Consider the following 18,298-nt stretch of genomic DNA (forward strand, 5'->3'; position numbering starts at 1 on the left):
ATATAACCTGTTTTCTCTGATACACAAATTCAAGCCATGCGTATCTACTGGAGGAAGAGCCCATATAAATAAACCCTGCTAACCCTGTGGACCTGATTCTACAAAGGTTTTCATAACAGTCTTCAGCTACTGTACATCAAATTGTTTTACTTAGAGAATTTTGTATCCCTGAATGACCCCAGAACTGAGTTGGGGGCATCTTTATCAGTCTAATTAAGAAAAGATTGTAATGCGAGGGGGTGGAGGGGAAGGAAGGGAAATAAAAGCTGTGATAGAAGGTAAGTGAAATATTCTTTATTGTTCACCATATTCTTCTTCCCAAAATCTTTGTGCCATCAATTGCTTTAGATTTTGAAGAAACGAATCTTTAGCTCGTGGTCTCTAATACTTTGACTAGCCATCTGTTCTGATATCAGCTAAGGATTTGATGAATATCTACAGAAATTTTTGTCTCTGACATTTTGCTCTCTTGACATGGAGTGTCATCAGTTGTCCAAAATAGTATTTACGCACATGTTGAGATGTCTAGGAACTTCTTGAGCATGTACACTGAAAACCTGTGTACAGTTGTGTATAACACATGTGATGGTAATGCCATTGGTCAGTGCCATGCAGATACTAAGCTTGAAAGAACATGCTATAATGTCAAGCATTCTGTAAGTTGCACCTGTATGGGAGGAACCTTATTAGTCAATATGGAGATTATTTTTGTAAGTTGGTCAAGTTCCACTGCTCTTTGAATGTGATACATCTGAATAGCAGGGGAAGGAACCTACCTGCTAGGGAGTAGAAGCAAGAGAGGAGCCTGGGGCTAGGAATGGAGCTGACTAGAGTGGGAGTATGCAGTGGTGGTGTAGCTGTGTCAGTCCCAGAATATTAGAGAGACAAGGTAGGTGAGTTAATATCTTTTTATTGGACCAGCTTCTGTTGGTGAGGGAGACAAGATTTCAAGCTTACACAGAGCTCTTTTTGACCTGAAGGAGAGCTCTGTGTAAGCTTGAAATCTTGTTTCCCTCACCAACAGAAGCTGGTCCAATAAAAAGATATTATCTCACCAACCTTGTCTCTCTAGAGCGGGAGTGGTGTTTGGTGGTGGTTTAGCATCAGGGTGGTTATGTTTGCTTGATTGGGAAAGGAAAAAAAAAGTGGTAATGGAGAATGTGATGCAAAAGCAACCTTTCTGTTGGCTGTTTTGAAGAATTAAATGTGGCTATTTAGGGTTAACGTTCTAAGCTTTAGCCTTGTCTAAAAAATAAAATATTTCTAAACTTATCCTGATAACTATTATTATAATGGCACATTTTATTTGTGCCAGGGTGTGCGCTGCAGCATGACTTCAGAATTGTAGCAGGCTATTGTATGTGAATACTGAGAGAACCCCACAGTGCAATTTGAATCTAGTCACAGCACATCTGAAATAGCCATGGCCATAGCCATTTAAGCTATTTATTTCTAGTGGTTTCTTTCCTATGGAATAAAATAGATACCTGCAAATTGAGCAGTCTTTATCACATCCCTGTTTGAGAAACAGCATGCTCTTGAAGAATCCAACTCTGTGCTCAAATCAAGAACTGTTGACTTCCAAGTCTGACTCTGCCAGTGACTCATGGTTTTGGGCAAGTCACTATAGCTCTTTTCCTCAGTTTCCCCAAATAAAATGGAGATACTTTCTGTACCTCATGTAGGTCAGAACTAAGGCTTGTATAGCACTTTGAACAATACTACGTAAGTACTGAGTATTTGCTGTTTGACTGCAATAATTATACTTAGCACTCGTTCACACATCTCAAAGCCATTTAAGAGCATATTTTCTATTTTACAGATGGGAAAACTAAGGCACAGAACAGTAAATGACTTGTCACCATGAGTTAGTGGCAAAGCTAGAAACAAAATGCGGTCTCCTGTTTCCGAGTCTGGTATCATACCCATTGTACCATGCTGCAGTTCTAGAGGCAGGGATAAGAGACGTCTTTATGCCAGAACGTACGCTATTGTGCATAGTGATACAGTGAATTGGTAAGAAAATACTTTATCCAAAACGTGGAACTCTGTCATAGTGGGCTTAAGTTATAGATGTGTATGGCTACTAGATTCTGCATCATGCTGCCCTATTAATTGTGAGTTTACTTTGAAAGTAGGTTTTTAATCCCATTTAACCTAGAAATTTCTGAAATACTGTTGTTTAAACTCTTTAATTTCTTTAATTTTAGCAAGATGAATATCATATGGTTCATCTAGTATGTACTTCACGGACCCCCCCAAGTTCTCCAAAACCAAGCACCAGTTCTGTGTGTCATGGAGCATCGACATCCAGCAGCAGCTCAGTGAGTTGTTTTTTGGTATATGGAGTGGAGATTCTCATTTGATCGTGGTCTTTTTTGTCAGCACTTCCCATTAGTTTTTAAAACCTGGTAGCAATACAATGAAAGTGCAAAATATTGTGTAAAAACAACCTTATGTAAACTGTTTTGTACAGTTAAACTCAAAGGCAGTGCTTCAAATATTAAAATTGTAATAGAAAAAAACATGAACCCTGTTCTGGTAACTGTAACAATGCTGAAATCTCTGTAGTCTTCATTAGAAGATGAAATTTGTGACTTCAAAACTGCTATGTATTTTATATTTAAAAAATCCTTCCCTGGAGCCTGAAAGTGGGGGTTTTCTTAACTGTATTTGGCTGTGATAGAATAGCAGGTAAAAATGGTTCTAAGAGTCGTCTTTTCCTTCATTATGGTGAGCCTCCTGCCTCCTCTCCTTAGGTGGAAATGTGACTGCTCTCCAGGAGGCTGTTGAGGGTTAGCTGGGACATATGCACATGTCACCTGTGTTCTGCTGATTAACTATCAGTAAGCAAAAACAGCACTTTGGCAGTGATCAGCTGTCTGCTTTATTCTCACCTCACTGGAAGGCCAAGTTTGTCCCCTCTTTGACACACCCGCACTAGACAGCGTACAGATTGGGACTTCCTCATGTAGCTGAATACCTTAAGCCAACCTCTGGGCAATACTTGAGTGCAGTGAATTTTTCAGAGGGATTTTGTAAATATTTCTTTTCAAAAAGTCTAGGTTTATATTATAGTTTTTGAAATAATTGGCTTCCACTCTTATTGCTTTGCTTTATAAACTACCTGTATGCTTGTCTGCAGAGTAATTATTTTAAATCATGTTAGTACACAGTGCCAAATTCCTAATCTAGTAGAAAAAGTATCCATCAGAAAGCAGAGGGACTTTATCCATCATTCTTTCTTTCTTCCGTTCTTCAGTTGTCACTCTAGTAGGTAAAACTATCTCTTGCATGCTTTTTGTTGCAGACAGATGGGGTTGTATAGATGTTTGTTTCCATACTGACATCTGTGGCACGTTGACCTTGTTCTAATTTCTGTTCTTCAGAGCTAGTTTAGTTTGGATGGGTTTTTCTAATATTTAAACACTGTTCTTTAAAAGCTAATATTAGGAGTTGGAGTTTATGAAAGCTAATATAATTATGTATGTATTAACCAAATTCTAGTGCAGGAGGCTGGTTATACTAGAACATTTGCCACCCTGCAGTCTGATCTTCATTTCTGAAAGTGTCAGGGTGACTGGCTGGCTCGCCATAATTAGTTGCTTCCCAGCTTGAGAGGGCAGGAATAAGGGGTCAGGTGATAGCTTAATGGACAGCTGGGCCTCATAAGAGGACAGAGAGATCACTCTGGTGTAGAATCACAGGGAGCAGGCAGGATCCTGTGGAAGGCTCTGAGTTAGCATCTGTGGAAGATTGCATACTCCAGGGAACTTGGGGGCCAAGTGCTCTATCCTAGAGCCAGAAAGTCTTTCAGAAGTAGCCCTGGAAGGGGCTAGGAACTAGAGCTCAGGGAGCAGGCTGAAGAGAAGCCCCCAAATGGTAGAAGAATCTTCTTCTTTGTTGGCTCTCTTCAGTTGGACTTTTGATACCCCAGAAGGGTTTACACTTGTTTGTGACTTTGCCAGAGGGCTAAGCCACATCACTAGAACTCATGGTCAGCAGGTAGAGCCCCCCTTGGGGGAAGCTAGCCCCCGGCTCCACCCCTTCCACCCATGTCTCCCCCGCTTCCCCCCCACCCAGAGGAGCCCCGAGTAGTCTCTCCCTCTCCCCCCCCCGCCCAGCTGGAGAAGTTCTGGGCTGGCCGGAGGCCTGAGTGCACCCCTCCCTCGGCTGGAGGAGCCAGCCCCCCACTTGCCTGGAGGAGTCCTAGGCCTGCCACGCCTCCCCTTCCCCAGACCCCAAGCTGCCCGGGAAAAGCCGCAGCATCTCTTCCTGAAGAAGAACCTGAGCTTTAGATATGCCCCATTCAGATTTTGGGGCGGCTGAGGAGGCAGTATGTGCTACTCAGCTTCCTGGGTTCATCAGCAGTCTCTCTGGAGTCCAGGGAGATTACTGATGAACCCAGGAAGTTGAATAGCAGATACTGCTTTCTCAGCCGCCCTGGAACCTGCATGGGGCATAATAAAGCAAAAACTTCCCCCACCAAATCTGCAGCTGGGCATCAGCATCAGTGCTCCACTGGCCTGTTATACCTGCCACCCATGCCAGAACTGACTGGTGTCTTTGCGTGGAGTTACTGAGGTGTCTGCAGGAAGGAAATTGAGGCAGAGAACTCCTACAGTACCCTGCTCAGCCAGCAGGGGGCACTTAAAGGACAGGCATGACCTACAAAATTGGGTTGTGCAGTTGTTTTTAAACAATGAGAGACACTGACAACAACTACTTCTGTTAGTGATGTCCACTAGTATCTCCTTTCACTGTTAAACGTTTGATTAGAATCGTTAAGTGTTGATTTATTATGAGCCAGACCAACCCAAAAAAAAGCGCTCGTTACCCATCTCCCATTTAAATTTTTTTTTCTTTGGGAGCTGCTGGATTCTAAGCATTTTTGTAAACCTGGCTTCCTACTTCTGTGCCTAGATGGGCAGTTGCATGCTTTTTTTGAAAATCTGGCCTACTCATGGCTCCTATTTTTAAAAGGAGAAAGTTTCTTGTTGCATGTGTATACACCATATATAATTAATGAGACTTCACACAGCACACTTAAGAACATGCCTTTAATGCAAATATAGAAATACTGAGTCCCCCATAAGTGTGGTGAAAATATTAAAGGAAACTATTTTATTTTAAGAATTCAGAACATTCTGGATCGACAACTCCATCACCCACAAGCCAAGAATCTTTATCTACATCTATAAACTCTAGCTCAGATGGAGTGAGGCATCGTAACCTTCCACAAGCACAAAGCAATCCTGTGCAAAGTCACCAGTTCCCATATTTAATGCAAGGGTAAGTGAATTTGAAGTAATCCTCAAAATCATGTTATAGTGCTGTTTATATTTTTTGCTGTAGATACCTCCTTTTCACTTTTTAGGTTTTTAGTTGAAATTATGGTTACTCCATAGTCTATGATGGAATGACTTGTAATTAATATTATGATTTTCAGAATTCCTGTAATCAATCTTATGTATCTTCTTTGATTGTTTATCTAAGAGTAAGTCCCTGGGTAAGCATTATCAATGCTGCCTTCCATGCGATTTCCTTTTCTGTCCTGCCCTCGTACACTTTGCCTCTTCTGCTGATGCTCTCTTACTTTTGGGTGGTGTGACTGATATCCCCATTTGTGGTTGAAACACAAGCAAATAAATCCACTAAGGATCAGCTGATGTTTTTTCCTCATTGCTGGTATTTTAATCAACAAGATTACCTAACATTAAATTCATACAAGAACAATGTTGACTCTTAATTTTTTTATGGCATACACACATCCAGAAAAGCAGTTTGACACCTCGCTCCTGGTCCACATTGGATTGAACTGTAGAAGTAATTCACAGATATCCTGGATAACAGATATAAGAGGCGGTCTTGTATTGGTGTGCAGCATAACCTAACAGACTATTTGCAGGTTCTGCTAGGAAGAAAAAGATCTGCTTTGTTATTTGGTAGGAAAATTTATGTATTATGTTGCACTGTGAACATTTATTCCTTGGGTAAATAGTGACGTACTTGCCTTTGAGGAAACTGGATCAGGCTAGCTTGACTGTCAGGGAAACTGCTCAATGTAGAGCAATAAGCTCATTCTCAAGGTAACTTGTGGTATGTTCATCATACATAGGGGATTGTCTTATAAATCTTTTTTTGGGCGGGGGGAGGAGTCTGGGGGAAGGTTGGATAAATTCAGTTTTTCACATGAACTTTCCATACAGGGCATAAACATTTCACTAGCGTGCAATCTAAATAAATGATGAACTGGATCATTTGTCCCTCTCACCTGCAGACTGACACTAAAGTCCTTATACCGAAGTCCAGGTGACTTGGAATGCTTAAACCTAGAGACATGGCTAAGGGGTCAGTCAAAGTGAACTGTAAAAAGTTATTTGATGTTTTCTCTAAAGAATAATTTAATGGAACATTGTCAAGTTGATCCAAATTTTTAAAAAAATCTTTTGCTATGGGTTACTGGACACCAGACCCACTAATTGCTGAGGGATTATTCCATACCAGTACCAATCCTATCTGCTGTCTTTTTGCAGACAGAAGCCCTCTTAATGTCTTGGGCTACTTTGCAGCCATTAGCCCCTCTTTTTTTACTAGAGAGAGCAGAGTCTAAGATTGTACATTGATTACATTTCTGAGTGACAGGGAGGATGATGATGTCCACAGTGACTGAGGGAGGAAGGACTGAGGAAGGTGAGAGCGGTTAAAAGCTCTGTTCCATCCCTTTTGTGGATGCCAAGCATCAGCTTATATTCATGTCAGGAAGACAGGCAGAGATGTTAGTTTGGACAGAAGGAGAGCGAAGAGGGAGAGCTGAGTCATCAGCATAGATAACTATGTACATGTAGCAGTAGCATGTTATCAAAGACCGCTTACGATTAGGCTAGGCCCTCTCACCTATAATCCCTTATTTCTGTGGCTCTGTAGTCACAAAATAAATTGACAATAAAATAGTCATATTGCTCTTTAATAATTCTAAACAACTGGTTTAGGTAAATGGAGCAACATATCTTTAAAAATAAGAGTACCCTGTACACTTATTACAAAAGGACTATGTTGGAAATCTTAAGATTTCTTACTAGTTGCTTACTTAAAATGAGACTGTTTTGGTTTCTTGAATAGACAGTATTTTGCTCCACTGCAAAATCCTCTTCCAAACTATGCATACACAAACTACATGGACAACACAATGGTCACCTTTCAGACACACACAGACAGGCCAAGGAAATCCAACTTAGAAATAAAGTGCGTTCTGATGTTTATCATAGTAGGTCACGAGCAGCCTCTTACAAAACTTACTAAGAAATCCAAATTCTTCCCACAGAAAAGAATCTTTCTAGTTTCATTCATCTGAGGCACACCCTCTGTTTGAAGCCATTCTCAATCTGAACTCCATCACTTAGGCTGTGTCCGCACCGTGCTGCAGTTTGGACTGCAGGGATGTGAATTGCAATGTCCCCCCCCTCCCCCCCACCCAAGTGCTGTGCTGTAACTGCCCATGTGAATGGTGTTGACATAAACATGGGGCAGTTACAGTGGGTGTGTGCTGTAGTTTGCACTCCTGCAGTCTGAAGTGTAGGGCTATGTAGACAAACCCCCAGATAATGTGTGTAAGTTTAGGTAGGGGTGTGGCTTTTTCAAAGCAACTTTTGAGGTTAGGTCAGGAATGTGTAAATAGTCACACATCTTGCATCCTCTCCATTTGCAACTTGCTTTCCTGGTTTGTAGGGATTTTATATGATGGGAGAAAACTCCCATCTTGTAAAGAAATTTTTTTTCCAAAAAGCAAAATATAGAATATATACAAAAGGACCAGAGGAGATAATTTGAAATTTGTCATTTTGATATCCAAGCACGTTAGAAGATTAGAGGTGACACTGACAACATTGGGGAGGTGGTTTTGCTTCCTGTTAGTTTGGGGAAGAGACAGTTTGGCTGAATAATGTAGGAGACGAAATGGTGTGTGGGGGAGGCTGGGGAACCCCATAAACCTGAGCCAAAGGATACTGTATAGATGTGCACCTCCGGTGTAGAAAAGGATTGTCAAACTCCTTGCTAGTGTGATGTATTTAACTGGCCTTCATGATGCTCGGACTCTGCAAAGTGTAAAAATGACCTGGTGCATTGCTGTCTTAGTCTGAAACAGCTCTGCAAGTTGTGAACTGAACCAATTTATTGCAATGAGGTTTGAGCTCTGAAGACAGTGACAGCAGCAGGACTCACATTGCCAAATAACTTCAGGCACACATTTGCATGTGCAAATGGTTAAATAAACAGAAGGCAGATAAATGCTCTCTACCATTTTACTTCAATTGATAATACTGACTATCGCAGTTAGTTAACTAAAAATTGAGTTGCTGTATAAGGATCACATACTGTTTGTGCTAACCTTCCATTGCCACTTTGAAATTAACCTGTTGAGGCTGATATATCGCCCGAACCTATGGACAATAAATAATTCAGCAGTCTCCACAAAACAAGTTTTAACAGCTCTGCGGTAGAACCCCCTTATATCCAGGACAACCATTGGTGCTCACCAATTGCTTCACGAAATGAAATATTGGGAAGATAGTTCAGAACAAATACCATGTTCTGAATAAAAGTTACATAGGGCTCGAAAAATATTTGATGTATCCTAAGACTAAACCTACTAGCCAGAGTGAAAACTACCTGTGCCATTTCCCCACCAAAGGTATTCCTATTGCCACATATTCATTCCCGCACCAGTAAATCAACAGTGCCACTCCTCTATGCACCATTCACTAATCTTATTCTCCCCTGCAAAAAATATACCTTTTCCAAAACCTTATTCCCAGACATAGCTCATTTAGTACATTTTGGGTTTTTCCTTTACACTCAAAATTTAAACCTGGGTCCCTCCAAACTAATGAATTCTGGGCTCTCTTCCCACCCTCAACCACTTAAGAAGTTTTGGGCTTCTTGTCTCTTTGGAGGGATGTTCTGAGGCTGCGGTCACTCATGGACATGCTGGTACTCCTTGGCCTCATACAACTCCATTCTTCTGTGGCTGCTTCTGTTCTGCTTGCTTTTCCTCTGCTGTGGGAATAGCAGCAGAGGCAGTTCCAGCTTGTTCTGCTCTGCTTTTATGCTCTTCCACTGCTTCCAAACTCCTGGACGACTCTGCTTCCTGCCTCTTCTCCCTTCCATTCTGAGGGAAAAGTGGAAGCTTCTCATGCTCCTTCTTTTCCTCTCCCTTCCAGAGAGAGTGCACTAATTCTTTACTTGGGAGGGACTGTCACTTTTTTGGTTAAATATTGTTTTTCCATTCTGCCATGCAGTGTATTTGAGTTCTAAGCATTGCCCATGTATTTTCCCCAAATGCCCTTGTTGATCGCTTTCAAATGTGTTGGCTGTGTACTTATTTTTATACTAGCATCTGCTGAGTTTTCCAAGTATATCAAATATAGCTTGACAAGTTAGCACTGCAGAGTGCTTCTCTGAAGCCAAGATTTCTTTGAGTGATAAGAAATGAGAAACTCAGTGGGCCTCCGAGTTTGACATTATTAGGTATGAAAGTGCATCTTGCCTCTCAGAAAATGTAGTCTCCAGTAATCAATAATAAAGCATGCAAATTGTTTTGGTGTGAGAGAAGCAGAAATAGCTTAGGACACTGTATTATTAAAGTCTCTAGTAGTCTTGGCTTAACTGTGACCATCTTCTTTTTCTGTTCCTTCCTCTCCCTTCAAGATTTTTTTAAGACTGTCATAAATTTTCGAATGTGGTATGAAGTGGAGTCTCAAATTCCAAACACCACTTCCAAGCAGCACCGCTGTGCGGGAGGAAAAAAATTATTATTTTTAAAACTGTAAACAAGCTTGGTTTCTTGAAATGTGCTCCAGATCACAAAAATGAAGAACTTGCTAGAGTAAATTCAGAGCTTATTACTGGAGAGTGGAGCACAACTAAAAGAAAACTAAACTATACCAAATATTAAAAAAAGGGACTTGCTAAACTCCTACAAATTGTCTCAGCATAATACCAAGGAAGCACTGATATCCAGGGGTTCAATTGAGGAGCCATACATGAACTATACATAGAAAACGACGGGGTCTAAATTAGCTGTTACCTCTCAAAGAGATCTTGGAGTCATTGTGGATAATTCTCTGAAAATATCCACTCAATGTGCAGCGGCAGCCAAAAAAGCGAACAGAATGCTGGGAATAATTAAGACAGGGATAGATAATAGCATGTTGCTTCTATATAAATCCATGGTACGCCCACATCTTGAATACTGTGTGCAGATGTGGTCGCTTCATCTCAAAAAAGCTATATTTATTGGAATGGGAAAAGGTTCAGAAAAGGACAACAAAAATGATTAGGGATATGGAACGGCTTCCGTATGAGGAGAGATTAATAAGACTGGGACTTTGCAGCTTGGAAAAGAGACTGCTAAGGGGAGATATGATTGAGGTCTAAAAAATCATGACTTGTGTAGAGCAAGTAGATAAGGAAGTGTTGTTTTAGTACTTCTCATAACACAAGAACTAGGGGTCACCAAATGAAATTAATAGGCAGCAGGTTTAAAACAAATAAAAGGAAGTATTTCTTCACACAACACACAGTCAACCTGTGGAGCTCCTTGCCAGAGGATGTTTTGAAAGCCAAGACCATAACTAGGTTCCAAAAAGAACTCAATAAATTCACGGAGGATAGGTCCGTCAATGGCTATTAGCCAGGATGGGCAGGGATGGTGTCCCTAGCCTCTGTTTGCAAGAAGCTGGGAATGAACCACAGGGGATGGATCACTTGATGATTACCTGTTCTGTTCATTCTCTCTGGGGCACCTGGCACTGGCCACTGTCAGAAGATGGGATACTGGGCTGGATGGACCTTTGGTCTGTAGGGCCGTTCTTCTGAAGAAGGGGGGAGTAATGACACTCTCCCAAGTTTACTTCCTGTGCCAAACTCATCTCACTTGGGATTTCAAAAGGAGACGCCACTCTGTACATTTTCATAATATGATCTCTTCTTTCTTGAATGCTTTGGGCAGTGAACAAAGATGAAAAATTCCTTCAAAAATATTGATAGCTTATGCTCCTTTCAGAAATATGGTTTTCATTTATTTGCATTCTCAGTGGACACAACCTTAAAAATGTGGAACTTATCTTTGCGTTCATAAAGGTAAATATTTACTTTACCCTTAAATGACAGCTTATTTGTCAGGACACAAGATGACATCCTTAGAAAAAAGTACTGATTTGCTAAGCCATTGTCACAGGCACAACTTGACCCTGCTGATGTCACGGAGCCTGCCAGTTCAATTTCTGGAATTTATAAAGAAACAAAAAAGCTATTTTCAGTTTTGTGTGAATGTTAATTTGGTTAATGAGAACATTTGTATATATTTCCAATCTCTGTGCAGTATTTGCTTTTTGTTCACTCTGGGTAAATTAGATAATAGCGTAAAGAACTTGATACAAATCTGTCAGATGGGCTATGTGGTAGGGTGAGGGAATTGCATGATGCCTTGTGCTCAGATTAACAGCAAATCAGTTCACACGGGTACCCTTCCTCTCATATCAGGGAAGAATAATGTTTTTAGCATCTTCCACTCCTCCTTCCTCTCATTTGACTTTCCTTGCCTATCTGAATACCTGGGTGGGCTAGTGAGATCTCTTGGTGTAACACTTTTCCAACCAGTGATCTACCCAGGACAGAATTGTAGCCTGCCGTGTATTTGCGGTATTTTCTACTGTTGCTAACTGCAATATGAATAAACTTTTTAAAACTATTGCTTTATGCTATAATACTGTCCTGAAAAATCGATTGAAAGATGCCATAAGAAACCCCAGAGTTTTTTGGGAAGACTTTGGAATCTAGGAGTTTCCATTTAGGAGTTTCTTTATTTTTTTGCATGTGAATTTAATGCATGGGAAAGGTTCCCTAGGGCAGTGATTTCCAAACTTTTTGAATCGCGCACCCCCAAGGCCAGCTCTAGGGAAGCAAAAAAAAAAAAAAAAAAGAGAGAGTTGCCGCCGGTGTGCCACCTGAGATGGAGCAGGGAGAGCCGAGGTGCCGCCGAAGAATCGAAGGTCCAGGAGCGCTGCTGCCGCTGTGCCGGCAGCGCTCCTCCTGCTGCGCACTCCCAGGGATGGTATTGCTCACACCCCACTTTGGAGACCTCTGCCCTAGGGAACAAAGTTCTTTTATCCACAAAAGAGACTGCATGAGCAGTGTTAGAGTAAGGTTACCCACCATGCTCTTCCAGCATCTTGCAACCAGGATGCAAAGGGGCCACCTCTGGGGGTGAGAGGGTAGCTTGCTTTCTATGTCCAGTCAATCCTTGCTGATTCGGTGGTTGTGAATGGTGATATTTCTATCATTGCTTCCAAAAGAGAAAGCTATAATAGAGTTAAAGTACATTTTAATCAATTCCCTGCCATTGCATTGGATATTTGCACACCTCAGTCCATTTTGTTTTCTGCCTGTGGCACGTAACAGTCTCACTGTAATACTTTGGTCTAATTTCAGTTGTTGGGTTTAGTGTGCACGTGGTGTTGGTGGACTGTCATATGCAGGAGCATCTCGTAGTCCTTTCTGGCTTTAAACGCTGATAGTTCCTTGAATTGCCTGTAGTAGTGGGTTCTGAACATGTGAAGTCTTCTGGTGCAGATAATCCCTCCCTATAATATATACACAATGTTTGATCAGCAGCTCTGATTTAAGAAGTTTTTCTAATAATGAAATAACTAACAATGATTATTTGACCATAAACCCATTAGTCAATGTAGGTAATGATAGAGTTTCTAGATGCAACAAATGTTTTTTAGAATGGAAATAATGGTACATTCAAATGAGGATTGATCACATAATTGTGGTGACCTTTTATCTCTGACAAAGAGCTCTTCATTTTGCACAGTAATGGATGATAGAATCAGGTATTTATCCAAAGGATGTCTTCACAATTTTATTGATATTGAATTGTCTCATGGAGCACATGAAGAAAAAGGTACCCAGTGTAATCTATATTTTAGAATAATAAATGCATTTGTAATTATTAATAGCCAAAGTCTGAATGGTGGTTTTTTTGTTTTGTTTTGCTTTTAATTCACTGTAGCAACATAGGCAACCAGTTTCCAGGTCAGGGTGTTTCTACTGGATTTCCAATGTACCCTGCATTCAGCCCATTACAGATGATATGGTGGCAACAAATGTATGCACGTCAGTACTACATGCAATAGTAAGTTATTTCATGTATCGTCTTAGTGCACCTACCACGATGACAACCTGCCATAAAAAAACTAGATAGCTGCTGTTTGTGTGACTGAAATGTCTGTGCCTTGCCTCTTTTATTAATCTGGTTTTACTGTTTTATACTTAATTTGACTATTAAATTAAAAATGACTTAGCCTGCTTCTAAAAATGTATTCCTTTTAAAGTTTTATGATTGAGAGTGGAATTCTTCTGTTTGAAAGTATCTTTATTAACATTCACCTTTGGAATTGTTGTGATACAAACATTAGACTCATTGGGCTCTTGTACTGCCCAGGTAACACTTCTGCGAGATGGGGTTAGCTATTAAAAGGCTCAAATCACAATTATCATTAAAAATTTTTTGTCTTCAAGTAGAGGTTAGCAAGACCCAGAAAAATCTCTCATGCCAAGTAAAATGGATTCCATTGGTTTTTAAGCCAAAAAGCAAGGGAAGTAGCCCTGTTGAATGTCGGTGCATCATGCTGAATGAGAATTTGGGTCCCAGAGGTAGATCATCTCCTCTCTCCCACCTTACTCAGTTGGCGGTAGGGCTTGGAACATTATGGCGACAGCACACAACTGCTGACTGAGGGGTAATGCCACGTGTCACTCTAATAATCTCTGGTACTGAGTGCATGCAGTGTGCATAGTCTTTGTCCAACAGAAGCAGTGTCCTCAGCTGGGAAGAGGGTTATAATAAAGGCCAAATCTCCCCTACTTTCACCTTGTTGTGTCCAGATACTGCAGCTTTGATTCTGTACTAGATCACACAATCATCTGAGACCCTGGTGAAGACCTACTTATTACCGGATAACAAAAAGGTTCTTTAAAGATGAAATTTTGTATTATTTTCTAAACGTTGATGTTTTACTCAAAAAGTAAAGAGCTTTTACTTAAACTAATGCTGTGCGTCTCTTTCTGGAGGAAGAGGGAAAATATAGTTGAATTAATTTTGGGGTTTTTTTGCTTGTATGTATCTAAATTTATTTGAGAATGTTTATATTTGGTATAAAATGAAGGGAAAAGATGAGTGAGAGCTGCCAGGTCTCTGTACAGAGGTACTATCGAAAGAAGAGGAATTTGGCATATATTTTATATACTGTAGTTAAGATCTCAAGTTTCCTAGGTGCTTCAGCTGGCATTTTTCTCTATACAAAAGAGCTGGAAGGAAGCTTTGGTTTAAATATTATTACTTCTGATACAAAGCTAGCTTTTCAGAAAACATATTTTTAAATTTCAGTCAAGCTGCAGTTTCAGCCCAGGCGACATCCAGCACTGAGCCAGTCAGATCAGCCATCGCGCAGCCTGTAAATTCAGAGCATGTTCCTGCAAATGAGCCCCCAGCAGTGCCAAACGTAGCAGCACAGGAGAACAGGCCTGTAAACCAGAATGTTCAAATGAATGCACAAGGAGGTCCAGTGGTGAATGAGGAGGACTTCAATCGAGACTGGTTAGACTGGATGTACACATTCTCTAGAGCAGCTATTCTCCTCAGCATTGTATACTTTTATTCTTCCTTCAGTCGGTTTGTCATGGTGATGGGAGCCATGCTACTGGTTTATTTGTGAGTAAAAAATATTCAGTTATGAATAGCTAGCGTAGTTTAGATTATCAGTGTATGACTATCATTGTAAGTTAACTTTTAAAGGTGTGATATTGGATCACTTTACAGAATTCCAACTTAAACGTGAACTCTAAAGAATTTGTAAAAGAGAAGAATTAACGATAATCATTAACAGGGCACATACAGAAACTTGGCTTTCAAACAGATGTAGTCTCAAAATATAGAATTCTTGAGTTCTGGATTCCCTTTTTCCCTGTAAGAACTGACGGGCATCACACCTAGAACATGCTGCTTTTTGGATATTGGTGATGTCAACTTATCAACTGTTGCAGGGAAAACAGAGAATTATGGGAACAGAACTTAAGAGGTGAGTGAAGGAAGAATTGAATTTCATTCAATTGATTTCCAAAGCATGTGTTTGCATTGGCGTAAATTACATATTGTTACTGGTTGGAGATCTTAAAGGTGAACTGTACAGCTGAACTCAGTTTTGAATTAAGCACAGATATAATTACTAAATGCTCCCAGTAACTTGTATGGGCTCAGTGAAGACACTCCAGAATACAACATTCAGGGGCATTGTAGATACCGGAAAAGAAAAGCTTTACTATACAGATTTTTTTTTAAAAAAAAAGGAAGCTACTGCCTTTTGCTACCAAATTTCATTAACAATGACACTGAGGTTTAATGAATTTAAAAATACCATCTCAGCCAGGGTGAAGGCGTTTAGTGTGATCTGGATGGAAGTGGAAAGTGCCAGAAATACTTAATGGTTACATAGCACATTCATCTTGGGCTACTTTCAAGAGGTAATTTTTAAGGAATTAAACTTGAAAAGATCTGCATTTAAGATTTTTGAATTCTCAACTTAAGATATGGTTGATTCTGCTACGTCATTGTGCTAACAGCTGTTGGTTAAATTTTCAATCGGCTTTTCCCCCACAAGGATAGCCTTAATTATAATGACTTAAAACTGCCTGTCAGAAACATCATTAAAACTGAGTAGCTCATGAACAAAATATTCACTTGCACATTACCATGATCACTGACATCAATAAATTATCGTGGTGGTGGTTGCGGTTGTTGTTGTGTTTATTTTGGACAGGCAAGTAGGAAAAAAAAAAACTGAGCAGAATTTTTCAGTGCTTACCTAAAATAACATAGGTATTAGCTGTTCTAAGAAGCATTTTATTCTTTATTTGGGCTAACAGGGATCTGTTCAGTTAGTTTTGTTACTTAGAAATAATGCTCAGACTCCAGTATTCCCCCAACAGTCTAATCAAGATGAAGAATGGATTATCTGTTCTTAATCTGCAAGTAAGTTTAATGAGACTTGGTCATGTAGATAGCAGTTATTTTCCCATTGTAGAAATTTCATAAGCAAGTTTACAATTTAGAGAGACAAGGCTTTTAATTGTTCATTTTATTAAATAGACACCAAGCTGGATGGTTCCCCTTTAGGCAAGAGGGAGGCCAGCAACAGGCAGCCAATAACAATGCAGAAGTGAACCGTGATGAACAAAATGTAAATAACCCTGACCTTGAGGAGATGGTAGGTGAATGTCAACTTGGATGTTCCATGTTTTCCTGTATTCGCTCACCTTCAGATAATCTGTATTTGTAACTGAATAGTAGTACAAAATTCAGCTTGAATCAGAAGGGAATGAGGATAGAAATGCACTTCGCTTTCTTTTTTTTTTTTTAACAAAAAAGTAACCTTAATACGTGGGATGGGCAGAAAGGAAATGAGTTTGTTTTTAAATGTTTAATGATTAAAGCCTTATTATGAGAAACCAGATCAATACTGCCCTCATCTTCGTCTATAGTATTTAATAGAGAATTGCTAGTTATTTACTTCACTGTTGAATGGGTTGTATGTTTATGCTAGTAGATCCTTCACAGGGAATTGCCCTGTTAATAGGGTTACTTTATGTAGGAAAATATTTCCATTAATATATTCTGCCTCTTTATTAAAGCAATTAAACCATTTAGACAACTTCTGTTTTAAAAGGAGCGTCTTATGGACGATGGGATTGATGAAGAGAGTGGAGAAGATGCAGGTGAAGATGGCAATACAGAGCAGCATCCTGGATTCATGGCTTCAGCTTGGTCCTTCATCACCACCTTCTTCACATCGCTTATCCCTGAAGGACCTCCACAGGTTGGCAATTAGGCTCAAGAGGAACTGTGCCAGGCAGCATTAGCAGCTGTACATAGAAGAGGGAGCTGAATCTAGGGGGTATTTTAAATACAGTGCAATTTCAAAAGATTTATAATAACTTTTTGATCATGGTGCACAAAAATGTGTATTTTTTTCCCTTTTGGCTTTCTCATGCATATGAATATTTTAAGCACAAGTGGACTACTAATTTTTTTTAAGTTCTTCTTTTTTCGAAAGAAGATTAAATGTAAAAATACTGGTCTTCCATGTTTTATCTTAATTTTAGTTGTACATTACACTGAGACAAGAAGTTTGTAGGTTGTGTGCATGATTATTCCTTTGAAGAGCTGTTAAAGTATAAATGTCAACAACGAAAACCTTTTTAAAAATGAGATTTATCCTCCTGGTAAATTTAACTTAACTGTGAGTCTTCCTAATAGTCTTAATCACTATATAAATCCCTTGTCTGAGTTTTGTGTTTATGGCATCCCCAAAAGAATTCTATTCGGACAAAGCATTACCTGCTAATGGTATGTTTTTTCTTATGCCATAAAGTACTAAACCTCTCATGTAAGAAGCTAGAAAGTTTAAATATCTTGAGGCTATATAGCCAGTTTCAATACATTTTGGGGTGATTTTCTTTTTTAGACAGCTCTTCAAAGAAAATTAACAGTGATAAAGTACATCATCAATGTTTGATACATACAGTACTTTTTTTAAAAAAAGATGTACTGGAAAATAGACATATGTAATTAGTTTTTTAATAAAAACCAAGTTACAGTAACCCTTATGGATGCTTATTCCTAGAAATACAACCTTTTAAGTGCAAAAACCCTACATGTACACATCATTAGGGATGAGAGCACATGAATCACAAAATTGAAATTATATGGTTACAACAGCCATATTGCACATAGTGAATAAAGGTATATATTTATAATGGCAGAGGTAATGTGGTAGATAATTTATCAATTTTATGATTCTGTACTTTTAAACTATTTATTTCAATATAGCAGAAACAAAATGTTTTGCATTCTTTTTGGGATAAAACTAAAGATGGTAAGTAGCCTTTAAATGAGAGAAATAATGCATTACACATCCGTGGCACAATCCCTTACTGTATGCATTAAAGTCAGGAAGTAACTCTTTCCTTACCCAATTAATAGTTGAACTACACAGTTAAATTTAACACTTTATTTTTGGATTCCCACAACTCTTGTATGTTTTGTACTTGATTACTTCAGAAATGGCTGAACAGATGATGCTCACTTAATAATAAAATAAAATAAGGAATTCCTATCTTGGCTCTGCCCAAACATTAAGTTTCAACCCAAAGGACAAAGTTAGGAGAATTTATG

General features: G+C 39.4%; 1 protein-coding gene across 4 annotated transcripts in view; it reads left to right on the forward strand.

Moving 5' to 3' along the window:
- The window catches only part of HERPUD2 (HERPUD family member 2), a 97,173-nt gene extending 79,449 nt beyond the window's left edge, over positions 1 to 17,724 (forward strand). For all 4 annotated transcript variants that reach the window (XM_048839073.2, XM_048839074.2, XM_048839072.2 and 1 more), the window contains 6 exons: positions 2,211 to 2,324; positions 5,135 to 5,292; positions 13,079 to 13,201; positions 14,456 to 14,779; positions 16,214 to 16,331; positions 16,791 to 17,724. In XM_048839073.2, the coding sequence (XP_048695030.2) occupies positions 2,211 to 2,324; positions 5,135 to 5,292; positions 13,079 to 13,201; positions 14,456 to 14,779; positions 16,214 to 16,331; positions 16,791 to 16,952 (999 nt within the window). In that variant the 3' untranslated portion in view covers positions 16,953 to 17,724. The remainder of the gene's footprint in view (positions 1 to 2,210; positions 2,325 to 5,134; positions 5,293 to 13,078; positions 13,202 to 14,455; positions 14,780 to 16,213; positions 16,332 to 16,790) is intronic.
- Positions 17,725 to 18,298: the final 574 nt, after the last annotated feature.

Source organism: Caretta caretta, chromosome 2 (genome assembly GCF_965140235.1).
Source record: "Caretta caretta isolate rCarCar2 chromosome 2, rCarCar1.hap1, whole genome shotgun sequence".
Classification (NCBI taxonomy): Eukaryota; Metazoa; Chordata; order Testudines; family Cheloniidae; genus Caretta; species Caretta caretta.